At 35.5% G+C, this 21,776-nt stretch overlaps 1 protein-coding gene across 1 annotated transcript in view; it reads left to right on the forward strand.

The window, feature by feature from the left end:
- LRRIQ3 (leucine rich repeats and IQ motif containing 3) overlaps nucleotides 1-21,776 on the forward strand; it is a 207,496-nt gene that overhangs the window by 112,895 nt on the left and 72,825 nt on the right. The window contains exon 6 of the mRNA XM_005891471.2: nucleotides 9,645-9,753. Coding sequence (XP_005891533.1) covers nucleotides 9,645-9,753 — 109 coding nt within the window. The remainder of the gene's footprint in view (nucleotides 1-9,644; nucleotides 9,754-21,776) is intronic.

Below are 21,776 nucleotides of genomic sequence, written 5' to 3' on the forward strand. Positions count from 1 at the left end.
TAGTATCAATTATTATTATTGATGAACTACCATTGTATTCTCTGAACTTGAAATTATAACTTACTTTGAAATCTGAAAGTTTGCAGTATCTCTTTTTACTGAGTTTTTGACAACTGCTGCTACCAAGCAGTTGCTATATTACCAGTGTCATATAGCACACTGAAGAGTGGGCCTCAATGATTTGCCCAGTGGCACCTCTGATCTGCGTAAGGATAGACCTTAGACTCTAATCATTCTTCAACTGAGGGAGCATAACTTCCTATGATGCTTTTTTCACGTGTTCTTTAACTGGACAATTGCAGCAAAATATAACTTCAGCCATCCTTATTTCTGTGGCTATTTTTTGTATAGACAAAAAATGTTGCATTTCATTTTATATCTACTAGGTTTCTCCTGTATTTGTTTATCCAGGTTTGTGAAATCTCTTCCCCATTTATCAAGAATATTATCACTTCATTTCTAGTCTTTTTTTGTTATGATAAAGTAAGATTAGGATCAAATATAAGGTAGTAGCAATTTTTCAGCTAGCAGTTAAACCTGCCAGTTGCTTATGGGGAATATCTTAAAAAGTAACTTTTTCTCATAAAACTTTTATCTTAAATCATGCCCCTTCCTCAATGGCTTTTCCTGTTAACCAACACTTTTCTTGAAAGCCAAGGTCAAGTGGAACTCGCCATGCGTGGATCACTATGCATTATCAAAGGTTTTGCTTGCTAAGTTAGTGACAGGATGTGTAGCCAAACACTAGAGCCACTAGTTATCATTCAGACAAAAGAGAACAACTTTTTTAGTTTGGATTTTAGCATATTTCTAAAGTTTTCTGAGAATTATATGGAATACCTAAGATCTGGATCAGCACTTTTAAAGATCATGTTTTGGCTGAGAAGATGAAAGGCAACAGAAACAACAAATGGGGTAGGACACCAGGGGCTGGTATCTTGGCTGTGTTTCTAAAGAGGTTTTAGAATCATTAAAACGGAGACTACTTACAATGAATAATATATAACAGAGCCAAAGCAAATGCTTGTTCACGTATAGGATACTACAGATAGTATAGGCATAAAAAGATAACAATGAGTCTTCATTAACAATCTGCTTTAATCAAAGACATAATTTCCTTTAAAGTCAAATGACTCTTATTTGCATAATATATATTATCAAAACAAAGCCAACAATCTTCAGAACACATAACTACACTAAATTTAGAACTCAGACCACTAAGGATTGGAAATGAATCTTGATTTTCAGAGACAGAAAGTTTAACTTAAAATATTTACCCTTGATCTAGAAAGAAGACTGAGGAAATTGTTACCACTGTCACCATTCTTGGGAAGGGGAATTAAATAGCTAGTAGAGTCAACCACGGAGAAGGCAATAGCAACCCACTCCAGTACTCTTGCCTGGAAAATCCCGTGGATGGAGGAGCCTGGTAGGCTGTAGTCCATGGGATCATGAAGAGTCGGACACTTACTGAGCGACTTCACTTTGACTTTCATGCATTGGAGAAGGAAATGGCAACCCACTCCAGTGTTCTTGCCTGGAGAATCCCAGGGATGGCGGAGTCTGGTGGGCTGCCATCTGTGGGGTCGCACAGAGTCAGACACTACTGAAGTGACTTAGCAGCAGCAGCAGCAGAGTCAACCATCTGATATTTTACAACCATGTACTTGTGTGGTTTGTCAATTACAAGAAACTCCATGGATCCTCAGTTAATCTATTCTAATTTTCCTTAACACTCTGAGTTTTTTCCTCATTATAATTGAATGAAATTTATTCATATATAGATTATCTTTTCCTATTTTAACACTACTTACAGATGATTTTTTTTTTTTTTCCTTGGCTCCTCTACTCAGTATTATCAGGAAGAACTCTTTCATTGTGATTTTTGTTCTCTGGCTTATTGTGATGTAGAAATCAAAAGAACAGGTACATAGAGAGATGTACCTGAATCATATATGTGTGTGTGTCTTTTTTGCCAGATAGTTATGTTTTTCTGTGGGTAGCACATTGAGAAATGGTAAAGTTAAAGAGCCTTCAGGAAATTTAGAGAGTTTCTGTTGATGTATATGATAAAATGCTTAGAAGAAGGGAATAGGAGAATTGTAAAGGGTTGCTCAGTGAAATGCTTTGGAATAGACCTAGAGTATGAAAAGTTTCAGGAATTAAAGAACAGATTATTTTAAAGTATTAGTTGGGTAGAGTCCTTTAATAAATATAAACTAGCAATTTAGGAAAAGGTCAGTTTTCATTTCAGTCCCAAAAGAGGCAGTGCCAAAGAATTTTCTATTGTATTGTTGCACTCATTTCACATACTAGCAAGGTAATGCTCAAAATCTTTCAAGCTAGGCTTTCACAGTATATGAACTGAGAACTTTGAAATGTTCAAGCTGGATTTAGAAAAGGCAGAGGAACCATAGATCAAATTGCAAACATATGTTGGAGCATAGAAAAAGCAAGGGAAACACCATCCTCTTATGTTTCATTGACCATGCAAAAGCCTTTGACTGTGTGGATCACAACAAACTATGGAAAATTCTTAAAGAAATGGAAATACCAGACCATGTTACCTGTCTCCTGAGAAACTTATATGCAGGTCAAGAAGGAACAGTTTGAACTGAACATGAAACAATGGACTTGTTCAAAATCGGGAAAGCATTACATCGAGGCTATATATTGTCACCCTGCTTTTTTAACTTCTATGCAGAGTTAATCATGTGAAATGCCGGGCTGGATGACTCACAATCTGGAATCAAGATTGCCAGGATGAATATCAACTTCAGATATGCAAATGATATCACTCTCATGGCAGAAAGTGAAGAGGAATTAAAGAGCCTCTTGATGAGGGGAAAGAAGGGAGTGAAAAAAGCTGGCTTAAAACTCAGCATTCAAAAAGCAAAAATCATGGTATCTGGTCCCATCACTTCATGGCAAATAGATGGGGGAAAAAAATGGAAGCAATGACAGATTTTATTTTCTTGGGCTCCAAAGCCACTGTGGACAGTGATTGCAGCCATGAAATTAAAAGATGCTGCCTCCTTGGAAGAAAACCTATGAAAAACCTAGACAGCATATTAAAAAGAAGAGATTTCACTTTGCTGACAAATGTCCATCTAGTCATAGCTATGGTTTTTCCAGTAGTCATGTATGGATATGAGAGTTGGACCATAAAGAAGGCTGAGTGCCAAAGAATTTATGCTTTTGAGTTGTGCTGCTGGAGAAGACTCTTGAGAGTCCCTTGGACTAAGGAAATCAAACCACTCAATCCTAAAGGAAATCAACCCTGAATATTCACTGGAAGGACTGATGGTGAAGCTGAAGCTGCAATGCTTTGGCCACTGAAGTGAAGAGTCAGCTCATTGGAAAAGACCCTGATGCTGGAAAAAAAAATTGAGGGCAGGAGGAAAAGCGGGCAGCAGAGGATGAGATTGTTGGATGGCATCTTTGACTCAGTGGACATAAATTTGAGCAAACAGTGGGAGATAGTGAAGGACAGGGAGGTCTGGCGTGCTGCAGTTCATGGGGTCACAAAGTGCTGAACATGACTTAGCGACCAAACAGCAATGTCTAGTTGTTAGACTATTACCAAAAAATGGAGTTTGTATTATGTTAGCCAATGTTCCTAAACCTCCACTCATTGCTTCTAGCACTTCTCTTTAATGCTATTCATTCCACATGTAACAAATAATTGTTGAGTATGCTGAGTGCCAAGGGCCACTCTTTACTTTGAGTAAACAAGATAAGAAAAGTTCTTAGTGCTTTGTGGACTAGATTCTAAGAAAAAATATATAACCTTCGTAAACAAATAAAATTGTGATAAATGTTATGAATTAAATAAGGTGCTGAGGTAGAGAATTGAGAAGAATGAGGTAGAGAAGTAGGCATCCTCATAGGATTTTCACAACATGTTTTTTTTCTGAGGGAATAAATTTAAAATTAAGACATAAAGGATAAGAAGCTAGTCATGAAAAGTATAGGAAGGAGAGTGTTCTAGGCAGAGGAAAGAGCTTACACAAGGAACTGAGGCATGCAGTAGCTTGTTTTAGTTGGATTGGGTTCAAGGGACTGAATGAAATCCATATGGTAGGAGTATAATTAACCAAGTTGAGTAGCACAAGATAGTTTGATTGTGTATTTGAGGGCCATATTTTACTGAGTTTTTGTGTCTCATAATAAGGATTTGGACATAGTAAGGACCTTGGACGGCCATTATGGGATTTTAAAGCCAAAGAAAAACAATGATCAGAGTTACCTTTTGACAAATGTAAATCTATCTTGTGAAAACAAGGGTTTTGGCAGAGACCAATAGGAAACCATTGATATTTCTGTTTGGAAGAGATGTTTATAGATTATACTAGAGAAGTGAAGTGAAGTCAGAGAGAAGCAAACAGATTTGAAATAGATTTAGAAAGTAGAATTGCCGAGATTTAAAGTGTTTCAGAAAAAGCATAAAATAGAGATGAAATTCTAAATTTCTATGATTTGAATAAGAGAATGGTATCCTTTTAGAAGATAAGGAAGATGGAAGTTGGAGGACATGAGAAGCCTGGATCTCTATTACCTCTTCTCTATACTTATGCATGGCTTATTTATGTAGGTCTTATTTTAAAAATAATTCAGTAGGTAGGCTCCTTTCTTTTCATATTCCAGGGTATCTTTAATCTGAAAATCTGTTGCCCTGACCTGACATAGTACTTCAGCTATGGTTCTGATCAGAAATAAATACGGTAAGACTGTCATTTCCCTCATTCTAGATAGAATACAGCATAAAAGTCATCACACAATAGACTTTTACTATAGTCTTAATTAAAATATTTTTATCATTCATGTTTTCAATAATATTATTTTAGTGATTAAATGTATTTTCCCAACTGCAATATTTATTCCTATTAAAATTCATCTTTTCCAATTCGATCCATTGCTCCATCTATCTGTAATCTTTTAAATTTGTCTGATCTTAACTGATTTTGTTCTTTTACCACCTCCTTTGAAAATTTGATAAGAATTTTCCTTATAGTTTTATTCACATCACTCAGATAAATATTGATCAGCATAGGGCTAAGAACATGTCCATGTATCATGACATTAGAGAGCTCCCTTCATTTTACTAATCCTTACTCTTTTCCATATGATAACCCGACATCTCTGATCTGTACCTAATCATATTATCTTTCTATAAACTAGTGAAAGTATTTATCAAACGTTGTTGAAATTCAGGTCTATCTTATAAAGGGTATTTGAACCTGATTCTGACTCCGTTAAAAATAAAATTATACCTGATGTAATTAATTTGTTTTCAATATATACTGCTCCTTGGTGATTATTTCTTTTCTAAATGCTACCAAAAATCCTTAAAATGCTTCCCTAAGTTATTGAAGACCAGTGTTAAGGTTAAGGTACTTTAGTTAATAGAATATCCTTTCAGTTACTGAAAACAAGATACTTATTATATTATCTCCAGTGGTATCATGACTTGCTTTCTTTGTGATTTTGAAGATCAATAAATAAATGGGTACATCCTTCCTTTCTTTAACTGTAGTATATAAAACAAAAATACAATTTTCTTTATATTAACAGCTTATATAAGTCTCAGATCATTTGAAGTTTTAGACTCTGATCATCTTTCTATCGATTTGTTTCACATCACGTATGCACCCTGTGTCGTGGATTCTTCTTTTATAAAATCCAAGGAAGGGAAAATTATTTTAAATGATGACAGACAATGATATGTGAATTATATATGAAAAAGGATAAGGGGGCAAACCAATATATATATATTGATTTGACTTGAGGGCTTTAAAATTTCATGATTCTGCAAATAAACTTTGTGATAGAGTTTGGCTATTCAGATTTGACAAATACATACATTTAAAATTTTTTTTTATTCTTCTAGAGGGGTAAAGGAATAAGTACTAGTAGAAAAAGAATTGTTGAATGTACCATTTCATTCTATTTTTATTATTTTCTTATAAGGAGAATGTAAATGTGAGATCTTAAAGAAACAGTCCATTTCTATCACTGAATTAGAATTTGAATTGATTTTTAACATATGATAAATTACATTGTTAAGAGGGAGAGACAGAACGTGGTTACCAAAATAAAGCAAAATTCGTAGAAGTAAAAGGATACAAGAATGATAATATGGCATGAAGAAGATTGATGGACAAATTTGAGATTGAAAAAGACTTTGAAGTTGATTGTTAAGATTTGGTTGCAAAACACTAGTCTACATTTTTCTGTCATACTTTGTTTAGTGGAAAGAATTGAACCCAAATTAAAATAGAAACAGCATTACTTAAAATATTGCCATTTTTGGATAATGTGTTACTGTGTATTACTATAATTATTCTTGATAACCTTAAGAAAAATTTCTAAATATAGAGAGAATAGGTGAGCTCAAAAGTAGCTACCTATTTATCTTTCTAGCAAAAAGTAGTACTTTTGTCATGTAAGAAATTAAAGTAGTATTGTGTAAAAGTTATCAGGGAAGGATTTTTTAGAGCAGAATAAAAATTGAGATTCATTCCAGCACCAGATAATACTGAATACCTAACATAAACATTAAAAAAAAAAAATCCTTGCATGAGTCACTGCATAGAGACAGTGTTTTCAAAAAATAATTTAGAGAACATATAAAATTTAAAAGATAACCATACACAAAAATAAACTCAAAATGGATTAAAGATCTCAACGTAAGACCAGAAACTATAAAACTCCTAGAGGAGAACATAGGCAAAACACTCTCCGACATACATCACAGCAGGATCCTCTATGACCCACCTCCCAGAATATTGGAAATAAAAGCAAAAATAAACAAATGGGACCTAATTAAACTTAAAATCTTCTGCACAACAAAGGAAACTATTATCAAGGTGAAAAGGCAGCCTTCAGAATGGGAGAAAATAATAGCAAATGAAGCAACTGACAAACAACTAATCTCAAAAATATACAAGCAACTCCTACAGCTCAACTCCAGAAAAATAAATGACCCAATCAAAAAATGGGCCAAAGAACTAAATAGACATTTCTCCAAAGAAGACATACAGATGGCTAACAAACACATGAAAAGATGCTCAACATCACTCATTATCAGAGAAATGCAAATCAATGGTACCACTATGAGGTACCATTTCCCGCCAGTCAGAATGGCTGCGATCCAAAAGTCTACTAGCAATAAATGCTGGAGAGGGTGTAGAGAAAAGGGAACTCTCTTACACTGTTGGTGGGAATGCAAACTAGTACAGCCACTATGGAGAACAGTGTGGAGATTCCTTAAAAAACTGGAAATAGAACTGCCTTATGATCCAGCAATCCCACTGCTGGGCATACACACTGAGGAAACCAGAAGGGAAAGAGACACGTGTGCCCCAATGTTCATCGCAGCACTGTTTACAATAGCCAGGACATGGAAGCAACCTAGATGCCCATCAGCAGATGAATAGAAAGCAGTGGTACATATACACAATGGAGTATTACTCAGCCATTAAAAAGAATACATTTGAATCAGTTCTAATGAGATGGATGAAACTGGAACCTATTATACAGAGTGAAGTAAGCCAGAAAGAAAAACACCAATACAGTATACTAACGCATATATATGGAATTTAGAAAGATGGTAACAATAACCCTGTATGCGAGACAGCAAAAGAGACACTGATGTATAGATCAGTCTTATGGACTCTGTAGGAGAGGGAGAGGGTGGGGAGATTTGGGAGAATGGCATTGAAACATGTATAACATCATGTATGAAACGAGTCGCCAGTCCAGGTTCGATGCACGATACTGGATACTAGGGGCTGGTGCACTGGGACGACCCAGAGGGAGGGTGTGGGGAGGGAGGAGGGAGGAGGGTTCAGGATGGGGAGCACAGGTATACCTGTGGCGGATTCATTTCGATATTTGGCAAAACTAATACAATATTGTAAAGTTTAAAAATAAAATAAAATTAAAAAATAATAATAAAAAAAAAAGAAATTCAAGGATATTTAATTAAATATGTCTATTATATGGTGTAGAAATTTGTTCATAAAGTTGTAAATGCAGGGGACTAGGACACATATCCAAGTGTTCTTCTAAATTGTAGAGTAAAAGAGGTTTTGACAACTGGACAGTTGAGGCAAGGGGACTATGAAAAAATCTGTTTAAAAATTCTATCACCTATCATATGTTAGAGAATTTTTGTGAGTTTTCTCCCCTTGGATGAAGGTACTACTATTCCAAAGAACTAGAAATAAGTACTAAAAGGTTTAGAGGAAAGATAGGACATCAAAACTCTTGAGTATGTTGTGTCTGTGAGATTTCCCAGGGCAAAAGAGCTCAGTTAATAATTGTTATGAGTGTCACATAAATATCTGTAAAGAGTATACAATAATGGCAAATATGATAAACACTATACAAGTATTCGATAAACAAATATACAGAACCAAATCTCAGAAAAGAGATCTACCTGAGGACATACACACACATATATATATATATATATGGGTGTGTGTGTGTATATAAAAATATATATTTACAAATTCATAAATATATTTACAAATTACAAATATATTTACGATTCACAAATATATATATATATACACACACACATGTAAATATATATGGCTAATCAAAATTTAGACCAGTGAATTGTCAAAATTTAGACCAGTGGTTCTCATCAAGGAAAGCGTAATATCCTGGGAAGGTGTTTTCAAATACAAGCATATGTCCTTTCCTAAAATTCTGATTTTTTTTTTTTTCTGTAGCAGTGTGTTAGTTGCCTACGAATGTCTGTCCTTCTCTTCTTTTTTTGTAACAGACCCGCCATTTTACTCCAGGAAGTAAAGTCCATAGCACAAAGGCTGATTTCTTGCCCTCTCAGTTTTAGTTGTGGGAAGTCAATGAGATGTGAACAGAAGTTACTGGAAGGGCCTCTAGGAAAGTTCTTTAAGACAACGTGGCCTGTACCCTTTTATCATTTTATCCTTTGCTGCATCTTGCTGACTGAAATATAGATATGATATTTGATGCTCAAGTAGTTATCTGTACCAATCCTGAATGGACTGTGAAGAAAGAGATAACACAGTATCAATTATTAAATCATTCCCAACCAGTTTACAGCGATTGTATAGTTTACATCTGAGAGTGCCTCCGCTCTCCACAGAGCTCCTTATCAGTATGCTACTTATTATCCTTTCCACACATACTTTTAAGTCTTGTGATAATTCTGGCCCCAGTTATTTCTTCCTGTTTTACTGTCTTTTAGTGTTCTGTGAAATAATTTTGTCCCTTCTTTCTTAGAATCTTTCTTCAAGCTCTCTGAAGGAAGCTTCTTGCTTCTTTTGTTTATTCTTATTCCTTCTCCCTTCGAATTCCTTTATCATGTCACCCTCCTGACAGATCCCCTTTCCTTTCCCCTCAATCTCTGTTAGAACACTGTCCTAAGTATATCATCAGCTCTTAATAGGAGGGCTGTTTATCAGAATCATACATAATGGAACTCTTTTCATCTTTTCTAAACTTTGCCTACCTCATAGGTTTTGCTGTTGTTTTTTAAATTAAAGTCAATCATGATAATGTATTATAATACATGTGAGAGTTCTTTGAGAACTCTAAAACATATATGAGATATTATCATTGTTGTCATTGCTTTTATTTTCTTTCCACAGAGTATATATTCTCCTGTTGATTTAAAATATTCTACTGAAAAGAGAAAACATGTTTCTTCTATTTTATATGAATTAAAAACAAGAAAACCAAGATATCTCATTCAAAAAGGTTAGTTATATGAATTTTTAAATTATATTTAATGAACATATTTTGATGAAGAGTAATTATATTTGTTAAACATTGGGCACGCTAATATGAACTATAAATATGACTCCATGAAAATATATGTTGAGACTTCTAGATAAAATATCTATATCTCATTTAATATTTTATAAATATATATATATATTCAGAAAGTTGTTTTATGAATATGAAAGCCCTGATTTTGACTAGAAGTTGGGAATTAGAAATAAGTATTATCAAGAAGGGCTCCCTCAGTGGATCAGCAGTAAAGAATCTACCTACAATGCAGGAGACACAGGAGATGTAGATTTGATCTCTGGGTCAGGATGATCCCCTGAAGGAGGGTGTGGCAACCCACTCCAGTATTCTTGCTGGGAAAATCCCATGGAGGAGTCTGGCAGACTACAATCCGTGGGGTTGCAAAGGGTCGGACACACTAATCAACTGAAAACGCACACACACACACATATTAGCAAGAACCATACTGAATTTTTTTGTTACTGTATGACTGTGTCAGCATGATACATCCTTCAGGAATATAAATCATTTAAATTAAAAATGATATAAAATGTCTTTCAGACTTTGAAGATAATTATTTCTTTTTTTTTTAATTTTATTTTATTTTTAAACTTTACAATATTGTATTAGTTTTGCCAAATATCGAAATTATTTATTACACAAAAACTTTTATCTTAATAACATTTTGGTCATCATATCTGTGCATACATGCTAAGTCACCTCAATCATGTCTGACTCTTTGCAACCATATGGACTGTAGCCCACCAGGCTTCTCTGTCCATCGGTTTCTCCAGACAAGAATACTGGAGTGGGTTGCCATGCCATTGTCTAGTGGATCTTCCCAACCCAGGAATCGAACTCTCATTTCTTATGTCTCCTGCATTAGCAACTGAGTTCTTTACCCCTAGCACCACCATCATATGTGTACTTGTATTTATTTTGCTTTTGCAGAATTTCTTCTGATAAAATGTTGTATTCTAAGCAGATGACATTACTTTATCTCTGTCTTTCACAGAGGACTAATAAAACCAGTTCTGTAAAATAATTAGAAGGTCTTATAATTTTTCTCAGTTTCTCTTCAGTTTAGTTCAGTTCAGTCACTCAGCTGTGTCTGACTCTTTGCAACCCCATGGACTGCAGCACCAACTCCTGGGGATTTTTCAAACGCATGTCAATTGAGTTGGTGATGATGTCCAATCATCACATCCTCTGTCGTCCCCTTCTCCTCCCACCTTAAATCTTTCCCAGCATCAAGGTCTTCTCAAATGAATCAGCTCTTCTCATCAGTGGCCAAAGTATTGGAGCTTCAGCTTCAACATCAGTTCTTCTAGTGAACACTCAGGGTTAATCTCTTTTAGGGTGGACTGGTTAGATCTCCTTGCAGGCCAAGAGACTCACAAGAGTCTTCTCCAACACCACAGTTCAAAAGCATCAATTCTTCAGCACTCAGCTTTCTTCACAATCCAACTCTCACATCCATACATGACTACCGGAAAAACCATAGCCTTGACTAGATGGACCTTTGTTGACAAAGTAATGTCTCTGTTTTTTAATATGCTTTCTAGGTTGGTCAGAACTTTCCTGTCAAGGAGTAAGTGTCTTTAATTTCATGGCTGCAGTTACCATCTGCAGTGATTTTGGAGCCCCCCAAAATAAAGTCTGACACTGTTTCCACTGTTTCCCCATCTATTTCCCATGAAGTGATGGGACCAGATGCCATAATCTTAGTTTTCTGAAAGTTGAGCTTTAAACCAACTTTTTCACTCTCCTCTTTCACTTTCATCAAGAGGCTTTTTAGTTCCTCTTCACTTTCTGCCATAAGGGTGGTGTCATCTGCATATCTGAGGTTATTGATATTTCTCCCAGCAATCTTAATTCCAGCTTAGCTTTATCCAGCCCAGCATTTCTCATGATGTACTCTGCATATAAGTTAAATAAGCAGGGTTACAATATATAGCCTTGATGTACTCCTTTCCCTATTTGGAACCAGTCTGTTGTTCCATGTCCAGCTCTAACTGTTGCTTCCTGACGGGCATATAGATTTCAAGAAGCAGACCAGGTGGTCTGGTATTCTCATCTCTTTCAGAATTTTCCACATTTTATTGTGATCCACACAGTCAAAGGCTTTGGCATAGTCATTAAAGCAGAAATAGATGTTTTTCTGGAACTCTCTTGCTTTTTTGATGACCCAGTGCATGTTGGCAATTTGATTTCTGGTGCCTCTGACTTTCTAAAAGCAGCTTGAGCATCTGGAAGTTCATGGTTCACGTATTGTTAAAGCCTGGCTTGGAGAATTTTTGAGCATTACTTTACTAGCATGTGAGATGAGTGCAATTGTGCGGTAGTTTGAGCATTCTTTGGCATTTCCTGTCGTTGGGATTGGAATGAAAACTGACCTTTTCCAGCCTGTGGCCACTGCTGAATTTTCCAAATTTCCTGGCATTTTGAGTGGAACACTTTCACAAAATTATATTTTAGGATTTGAAATAGCTCAACTGGAATTCCATCACCTCCTCTAGCTTTGTTCGTAGAGATGCTTCCTAAGGCCCACTTGACTTCACATTTCAAGATGTCTGGCTCTAGGTGAGTGATCACACCATCATGATTATATTGGTCATGGGGATGTTTTTTGTATAGTTCTTCTGTGTATTCTTGCCACCTCTTCTTAATATCTTCTGCTTCTGTTAGGTCCATACCATTTCTGTCCTCTGTTGAGCCCATTTTTGCATGAAATGTTCCCTTGGTATCTCTAATTTTCTTGAAGAAATCTCTAGTCTTTCCCATTCTATTGTTTTCCTCTATTTCTTTGCATTGATCACTGAGGAAGGATTTCTTATCTCTCCTTGCTATTCTTTGGAGCTCTGCATTCAAATGGGTATATCTTTCCTATCCTCCTTTGCTTTTTGCTTGTCTTCCCTTCACAGCTATTTATAAGACCTCTTCAGACAGCCATTTTGGTTTTTTTTGCATTTCTTTTTCTTGGGGATGGTCATCATCTCTATCTCCTATAGAATGTCATGAACCTCCATCCATAGTTCATCATGTACTGTGTCTATCAGATCTAGTCCCTTAAATTTCTCTCTCACTTCCACTGTATAATTGTAAAGGATTTGATTTAGGCCATACCTGAATGGTCTAGTGGTTTTCCCTACTTTCTTCAATTTAAGTCTGAGTTTGGCAATAAGGAATTCATGATCTGAGCCACAGTCAGCTCCCGGTCTTGTTTTTGCTGACTGTATGGAGCTTTTCCATCTTTGGCTGCAAGGAATATAATCAGTCTGATTTCAGTGTTGACCATCTGGTGATGTCCATGTGTAGAGTCTTCTCTTGTGTTGTTGGAAGAGGATGTTTGCTATGACCAGTATGGTCTCTTGGCAGAACTCTATTAGCCTTTGCCCTGCTTCATTCTATACTTCAAGGCGAAATTTGACTGTTACTCCAGGTGTTTCTTGACTTCCTACTTTTGCCTTTCAGTCCCTTATAATGAAAAGGACATCTCATTTGTGTGTTAGCTCTGAAAGGTCTTGTAGGTATTCGTAGAACCATTCCTCTTAAGGTTCTTCTGGGGCATAGACTTGGATTACCGTGATACTGAATGGTTTGCCTTGGAAATGAACAGAGATCATTCTGTCATTTTTGAGATTGCATCCAAGTATCTCATTTTGGACTCTTGTTGACTATGATGGCTACTCCATTTCTTCTGGGATTCTTGCCCACAGTAGTAGATATAATGGTCATCTGAGTTAAATTCACCCATTTTGGTCCATTTTAGTTCGCTGATTCCTAAAATGTCAGCGTTCACTCTTGCCTTGTCCTGTTTGACCATTTCCAATTTTCTCTTAAACCCTTTAAAAAGTATTATGATAAGAACATTTACCATTAGGCTTACCCTCTTAACAGATTTTTTATGTGTATAATACATTTAGCTATAAGCACAGCAGATCCTTCTGACTTTTCCATCTTGTATAACTGGATATGTATAATATCTAAATAGTAGCTCCCCATTTTACCTCCCTCCATCCTTTTAATTCTTAAATATTTGATTATTTTTCTTTTTAAAAATTCATGGTGGTGTCTTTATCCTTACTGATTTTTTTGTCCTCTGTGTACATGAACTCATCAAACTTTACCAGATTCTTGTCAGTGGCTTTGTTTGCTATTTCATCACTTGTCTATTAAATTCATGTACTTTATATATTTCCTAAAGCTCTGCATCTTTTATTTAAAAGTAATGTTATTTTAATCCAATTATTTAACTCCTAGGTTTACAAGCCAAAATGAAATGAAGGAAATATAGTAGTCCCATGCTCCATACCCTCCTACTCACTTTTGTTGCTTCCTAGAGCAATAATCTTTTAATAATTTTTGATGACTCTTGTTACTCACTTTCATATTTCCAAGTAATATATTTTTTCTGTTAAAATTTCTTTTTTAATTTTAGATTTTGTATGCAATTTCTACTGTGAAAGATGGAGATTTAATTATTTATAAATCCTCCCTAATACACATTCTTAACATATCCCCTCCCCTTTTCTCCCAATAGAATTATATTATCACTATTTGGGGATTAATTAATAATTAACATTTTAATTATTATGGCTATATAAATAACTACTCACAGCTGAGTCACACAATATACTAGGCTATGTTTGCCTTCTTATACTATTATTTAAAAACTTGTTTGGAAACCTCATAAGAGTCAACTCTCACCAAGCACATCCATACATATATATTTCTTCAATATACTTCTTCTTGAGACCTTAATTTGCTAATTTAATCAGGATTACTTGCTTTCTAAACTTGTTTTTAACAGCTGTCATCTTGGTACATCACTTCATCTTGGTGCATTCATTCAGTACTGTGATCCTGAGAATTCATTTGTCTCATATACTGTGTTATGACCTGTTTACAGGGTTCTATATCTTTTTTCTTGGTTTATTTTCTTATATTACTACAATACTTTCTTACTAGTTTACAGAGAAATTATACATTAGAAGTAATTAAAAAATTAAAAGCCTAAAATATTTTTACACTGCATATATATTTAATTGATGATTTAACTGTGCAGAATCTTCATAGTTTTCTCAGAATTGCTTCATTGTCTTCTAGCTTCCAGTGTTACCTTTGAGAAGTCCATTGCCATGTAATTCTCATTCTGATGTGTGTGAACTTCTGTTTGTTGTTTTTGTCTTCTGACTAGACACATTTAGCAGTTTATCTCTGTACCAGGTATTCTGCGGAGAAGGCGATAGCACCCCACTCCAGTACTCTTGCCTGGAAAATCCCATGGACGGAGGAGCCTTGTAGGCTACAGTCCATGAGGTCGTGAAGAGTCGGACACGACTGAGCGACTTCACTTTCACTTTTCACCTTCACGTATTGGAGAAGGAAATGGCAACCCACTCCAGTGTTCTTGCCTGGAGAATCCCAGGGACAGGGGAGCCTGGTGGCCTGCCGTCTATGGGGTTGCACAGAGTCGGACATGACTGAAGCAACTTAGCAGCAGCAGCAGCAGCAGCAGCAGGTATTCTGCAATATCGCAGTGATTTGGCTCAGATATTTGTTTGCTTGAAGATTTTCTTTTGATTCAATTTATTGTGACTTTTCAATCTGAAATTTTATATTCCTCATTTGTCAGTATTTCTTTTGTGTTATTTAAGGTAATACACATATTAAATATAACACAGAACATACCATTGTAACCATCTTAACTGTACATTAAGCATATTTATATTGTTGTACAACCATCATAACCATCCATCTGCAGGAGCTTTTTATAAACTCTTTCAACTGGAATGCTATACCCATTGAACACTATTTTCCAGTCCTCTCATCCTCCCCTTTTCTGGAAATCACCATTCTACTTTCTGTCTCTAGAATTACTATGAGTGTGATTACTACAGGTATTTTTATATAAGTGGAATTAAACAACGTTTGCCCTTTATTTACTGGCTTATTTTAATTAGCATAATATCTTTAAAGTTCACCCATGTTGTAACAAAATTGTTTTCCTTTTAAGGTTGAATAATGTTCCATTATAACTAGGTACCATGTTTTTATCCATTCATTTGTCAATTAGCACTTGGGTTCCTTTCACATTTTAGCTGTTGTGAATAATGCTGCTATGAACGTGGATGTACCTCTTTGAGACCCTGTTTTCAGTTGTTTTTTGTGTATACACAGAAGTGAAATTTCTGGATGATATAATTTTATTTTTATTTTTTTGAGGAACTACCATACTTTTTCCACAATGATTATACCACTCTACATTCTCAATATTAGTGCACAAGAATTCCAGTTTCTCCACATCCTGACCAACAGATGTTATTTTCTGTTGCTGTTGTTGTTAACTGCCATCCTAGTGGTTGTGAGGTCATATCTCATTGTGGTTTTGATTTGCATTTCCATAATCATTAGTGATGTTGAGCATATTTATTGTGTGTATTTATTATTTGTGTATCATCTTTGGAAAGATATCTATTCAGATCATTTGCCCATTTCCTCATTGGTTTGTTTGATATTTGTTGTTGAGTTATATGATTTTTATATATATATATATATATATACTCTAAATATCAGTCCCTCATCAGATATGTGGTATGCAGATATTTTCCCCCAATCTGTGGATTGCCTATTTTTGATGCACAAAATTTTAGTGAAGTTGAGGTATTTAGGTTTTTTTGGAATATAATTATTTTGCAATGTTATGTTAGTTTCTGCTGTACAAGGCAATGGCACCCCACTCCAGTACTCTTGCCTGGAAAATCCCATGGATGGAGGAGCCTAGTAGGCTGCAGTCCATGGGGTCGATAAGAGTCGGACACGACTGAGCGACTTCACTTTCACTTTTCACTTTCATGCATTGGAGAAGGAAATGGCAAACCACTCCAGTGTTGTTGCCTGGAGAATCCCAGGGACAGGGGAGCCTGGTGGGCTGCCGTCTATGGGGTTGCACAGAGTCGGACACGACTGAAGTGACTTAGCAGCAGCAGCAGCATCCATATATCCTCTCCCTGGGCTATTTGTTTTTGTGTGTGTTGTATGTGCTTTTGGTGTTATAACAAAGAAATCATTCAAAATCCTGTTATGAAGTTTTTTGCCCTGTGTCTTCCTCTAAGAGTTTTATAGTTTCAGTCCTTATATTTAGACTGTTGATCCATTGGGGCTTAATTTTTGCATATGATGCAAAGTAAGGGTCCAGTTTCACTTTTTTGCATATGGAATGCAGTTTTCCCAACATTTTGTTGAAAGGTTGTCCTTTCCCCATTGAATGGTTTTGATACCCATGTTGAAAGTCATTTGACCATACCTGCAGGGGTTTACATCTGGGCTCTTATTCTGTTCCCTTGATTTGTGTGTCTGTCTTTATATCAGAGGCATGCTGTTTTGATTACCAAAGCTTTGCAGTAAGTTTTAAAATGGGGGCTTATGTGTGAGAACAAGTGGATTTTTATATGGATTGCATTGAATTTGTAGATTACTTTGAATGGTAGCCTAACAATATTAAGTCTTCAAGTTCATAAACACAGGATGTCTTTCCACTTACTTGTGTCACCTTTAATTTCTTTCAACAATACATTAAGGTTTCAATGTACAGTTTCCTCACCTCTTTGGTTAACTTTATTCTATGTATGATAGTCTTCTTGATACTATTACAAATGGAATTGTTTTCTAAATTTCCTTTTTGGGTTCTTTGAGAATGTGTAAAAAAACAAAAGATACTTGTGTATTGGCTTTGTATTCTGTAATTTTGCTGAATTTGTCTATTAATTCTGACAGGATTTGGGGCATGTCAGAGTATATGTGTGTGTGTGTTTAAAATCTTCAAGATTTTTCCAAATATAAGATCATGTCCTCTATGAAGAGAGATAATTTTATTTCTACTGTTCTAATTTGCATGTCTTTTAATTCATTTCCTTGCCTAAATGGTCTGACTAGGACTTCTAGTACTATATTAAATACAAAAGACAAAAGTAGGCATCCTTGTCTTATTCATGATCTTAGAGGACAATTTTTTCAATATTTTACATTGAATGTGATGTTAGGTGTGTTATTTTCTTGTTATTTTCATTTGCTAAGTTTTGTCTGACTATTTTGTGACTCAGTGGACTGTAGCACATCAGAATCATTTGTCCATAGGATTTCCCAGGCAAGAATACTGGGGTAGGTAGATTTTTCCTTCTCCAGAGGATCTTCCAACCCAGGAGTCAAATAGCTTCTCCTGCATTGGCAGGTGGATTCTTTACCACTGAGCCACCAGGGAAGCCCTTGTTATTTTCCCACATGATGTAAATTATGTTGAGGTTTGTGCATACATGCATGCTCAGTCATGTCTGACTGTTTGTGACACCATGGACTGTAGCCCACCAGGCTCCACTATCCATGAGATTTTTCAGGCAAGAGTACTGGAGTGTGTGGCTATTTCCTTCTCCAGCTGATCTTCCCAACCCAGGGATCAAACCTGCATGTCCTGCATTGACAGGTGGATTCTTTACCACTGAGCCAACAGGGAAGACCTTGTTATTACCCTGAGTTCAGTTCAGTTGCTCAGTCCTGTCCAGCTCTTTGCGACCCCATGGACACACCAGGCTTCCCTGTCCATCACCAACTCCCAAGAGCTTGCTCAAACTCATGTCCGTCGAGTCGGTGATGTCATTCAACCATCTCATCCTCTGTCGTCCTCTTCTGCTCCTGCCTTCAATCTTTCCCAGCATCAGGGTCTTTTCCAATGAGTTAGTTCTTCACATCAGGTGGCCTAAGTATTGGAGCTTCAGCTTCAGCATCAGTCCTTCCAATGAATATTCAGGACTGATTTCCTTTAGGATTGATTGGTTTGATCTCCTTGCAGTCCAAGGAACTCTCAGGAATCTTCTCCAACACCACAGTTCAAAAGCATCAATTCTTCTGCACTCAGCTTTCTTTATAGTCCAACTCTCACATCCATACAGGACTACTGGAAAAACCATAGCTTTGACTAGACGGACCTTTGTCAGCAAAATAATGTTATTTTCCTATACTAACTTATGTTGAGGTGTGTGCATGCATGTGTTCTCAGTGATGTCTGCCACTTTGTGACCCCATGGACTGTAGCCCACCAGGCTTCTCTGTCTGTGGGATTTTTCAGGCAAGAATACTGGAGTGGGTTTCCTCCTCCAGGGGATATTCCCAACCCAGGAGTAAACCCAACTCTTGTGTGTCTCCTGCATTGACAGACAGATTCTTTATCACTGAGCCACTTAGCAAGCAAGGTAGTTTCCTCTGTTCCCTGTTTGTTGGGTATTTTTTATCATCAAAGTGTTGAATTTTGCCATTTTTTATCCTGCACTGATTGAGATAATTTTTTTTTAATTCATTCTGTTAATGTATATTACATTGATTTTCATATATTGTACCATTTTTTGGATTTCAAGAATAATTCCCACTTGGTCTCAGTGTGTGATATTTTTAATATGCTGTTTAATTGAATTTTGGTGAGGATTTTTATATCAATATTCATAAAGTAATTCATTTTCATTATTTATAGTCTCTTTGTCTGGCTTTGGTATCAAGCTAATGTAACCTCATAGGAGTTAGGAGACAATCCTTCCTCTTCAATTTTTTAGAAGAATTTGAGAAGTATTGTTGTTCATTCTTCTTCACTAAGGGAACCATTTGGTCTTCAGCTTTCTTTGGGAAAATGTTGGGAAGTCTTTGATTATTATTCAATCTCCTTATGAATTATAGATCAATTTAGAATTTCTGTTTCTTCATGATTCAGTGTTTGTAGGTGCATATTTCTAGGTATTTGACCATTTCTTCTAAGTTTTCCTATTTAAATATAACTGTTTATAGTACTCATAATATTTTTTATTTTTGTAATGTTGATTAGTCCCCTTTGATTTCTGATTTCAGCTATTTGATCCTTATCTATGTTTTTCTCTTAATCTTTCTAGATAAAATTTTGCCAATTTTGCTTACCTTTTTGAAGAAGCAAATCCTGTTTTCTGTGTTTTTTTCTGTTGTTCTCAGAGTTCTGTTTTGTTACTTCTATGCTAGTATTTATTTCCTATTTTTCTGCTAGCTTTGAGTTTAGTTCATTCTTCTTTTTCTAATTCCATAAGCTACATAGTTTGTTTACTTGGAATCTTTCTTTTTCTGTAATGTGATCACTTTACACTTTATTCTTGCTTCTTGGCACTGATTTTGCTGCAGCCCATAAGTTTCAGTATAGTGTGCATGCATTTTTAATTGCCTCAAGATATTTTATACTTTCCATTGTGATTTCTCCTCTGACTTATTGGCTCTTTAAGAGTATGCCATTTAACTTTCACAGATTTATGAATTTTCCATTTTTCCTTATGCTGTTGATTTTTTCATTCCCTTATGCTTTCAAAATACATTTGGTATGATTTCAGTATTTTAAAATTTTTTAAAACTTGTCTTATGGCCTAACATATTGTGTATCCTGATTATGTCCCATATACACTTGAGAAAAATGTATATTCTGCTGCGGTTTACCGAGTGTTTTGCATATGGCTGTTAGATCCAATTGATCTATAGTTTTGTTTGAATCTTCTGTTTACTTTCTGATCTCTCTGTTGTTCTGTCCTGTATTGAAAGTGAGGCACTGAAGTCTCCTACCATTTATTGCAGAGATGTTTATGTCTGCTTTCAATTCTGTAAATGTTTGCATCATATATTTTGTGTATCTGAAGTTTGACACATGTGTGTTCATAATTATTATGTTTTTTTGGTTAACTCACCCTCTTTTATGTAATGCCTTTATTTTGTTATATAACATCTTTATTTCATTATATAATGTCTTTCATGTCTTTATTTTATTATAGAATATCCTTACTCAAGGTCTACTGGTTAAGTGTTAATTTTGTCCAAAATTTACCTTCACAGAAACATCTGGAATAATGTGTGACCAAACATCTGAGTACCATGGCCCAAACTGTCACATAAAATTGACTATCAAAGGTAGTTTTACTAAATATAAAATTCTCTAAATATAAAATTCTTATATAAAATTTTATATAAAATTTATAAAATATAAAATTGGACACCTTTTTTTTTTTAATTTCAGCATTTTAAATATATCATCCCACTGCCTTCTCAATTGTAAAGTTTCTGCTGATGCATCTTCTGGTTGTTTTATTGAAAATCTTTTGTATGTGATGACTCACTTTCTATTTTGGCTTTCAAATTTCTCACCTCGTTTGGGACTTTTGGCAGTTTTTTATTCTGTCTTTCAATATGAGTCTCATTTTGTTTATCTTCCTTGGCATTCATAGAACTTCTTTCAAATTTGAGAGTTCAGCCAATTTTTCTTCAAATAATCTTTCTGTTCCTTTCTCTCTTCTTTTTCTGGGAATTCCATAATAAATATATTAGAACATTTTATGGGATTTTATAAGTTTCTTAGTCTCTGTTCACTTATCTTCATTCTCTTTCATTTTGTTCCTCAGGCTCAATTATTTCAAATGACATCTTTAAATTTTGCTGATTCTGCTTTCTTTTTTAAAGGTCTATTTTTGAACCCTTCTCATGAACTTTTTGGGCTTTCCTGCTGGCTTCAGATGGTAAAGAATCCACCTGCAATGCAGGAGACCTGAGTTCAGTCCCTGGGGTGGGAAGATTCCCTGGAGAAGGGACTGGCAATGTATTCCAGTATTCTTGCCTGGGGATTCCCCATGCACAGAGGAGCCTGGCAGACTATAGTCCACAGGCTTACAAAGAGTCAGACACGACTGAATGGCTAAGCACTGCACAGTAAACTTTTCAATTTGGTTGTTTTATTTTTCTGCCCCCCCATTCTGTTTCTTTGATTATTTCTATGCCTTCATTGATATTTTATTCATGGATTGTTTTCCTTATTTCCTTTAGTTCTTTGTCTATATTTTCCTTCATATCTTTGAGCAAATTTTAAAAGCATTGTTTTAAAACTTTTGTCCAATAAAGCTAATATGAATGTTTCTTTGGGGAAAGTTTCTGGGAATTTATTTTTT

This window comes from Bos mutus, chromosome 3 (genome assembly GCF_027580195.1).
Source record: "Bos mutus isolate GX-2022 chromosome 3, NWIPB_WYAK_1.1, whole genome shotgun sequence".
Taxonomy (NCBI): Eukaryota; Metazoa; Chordata; class Mammalia; order Artiodactyla; family Bovidae; genus Bos; species Bos mutus.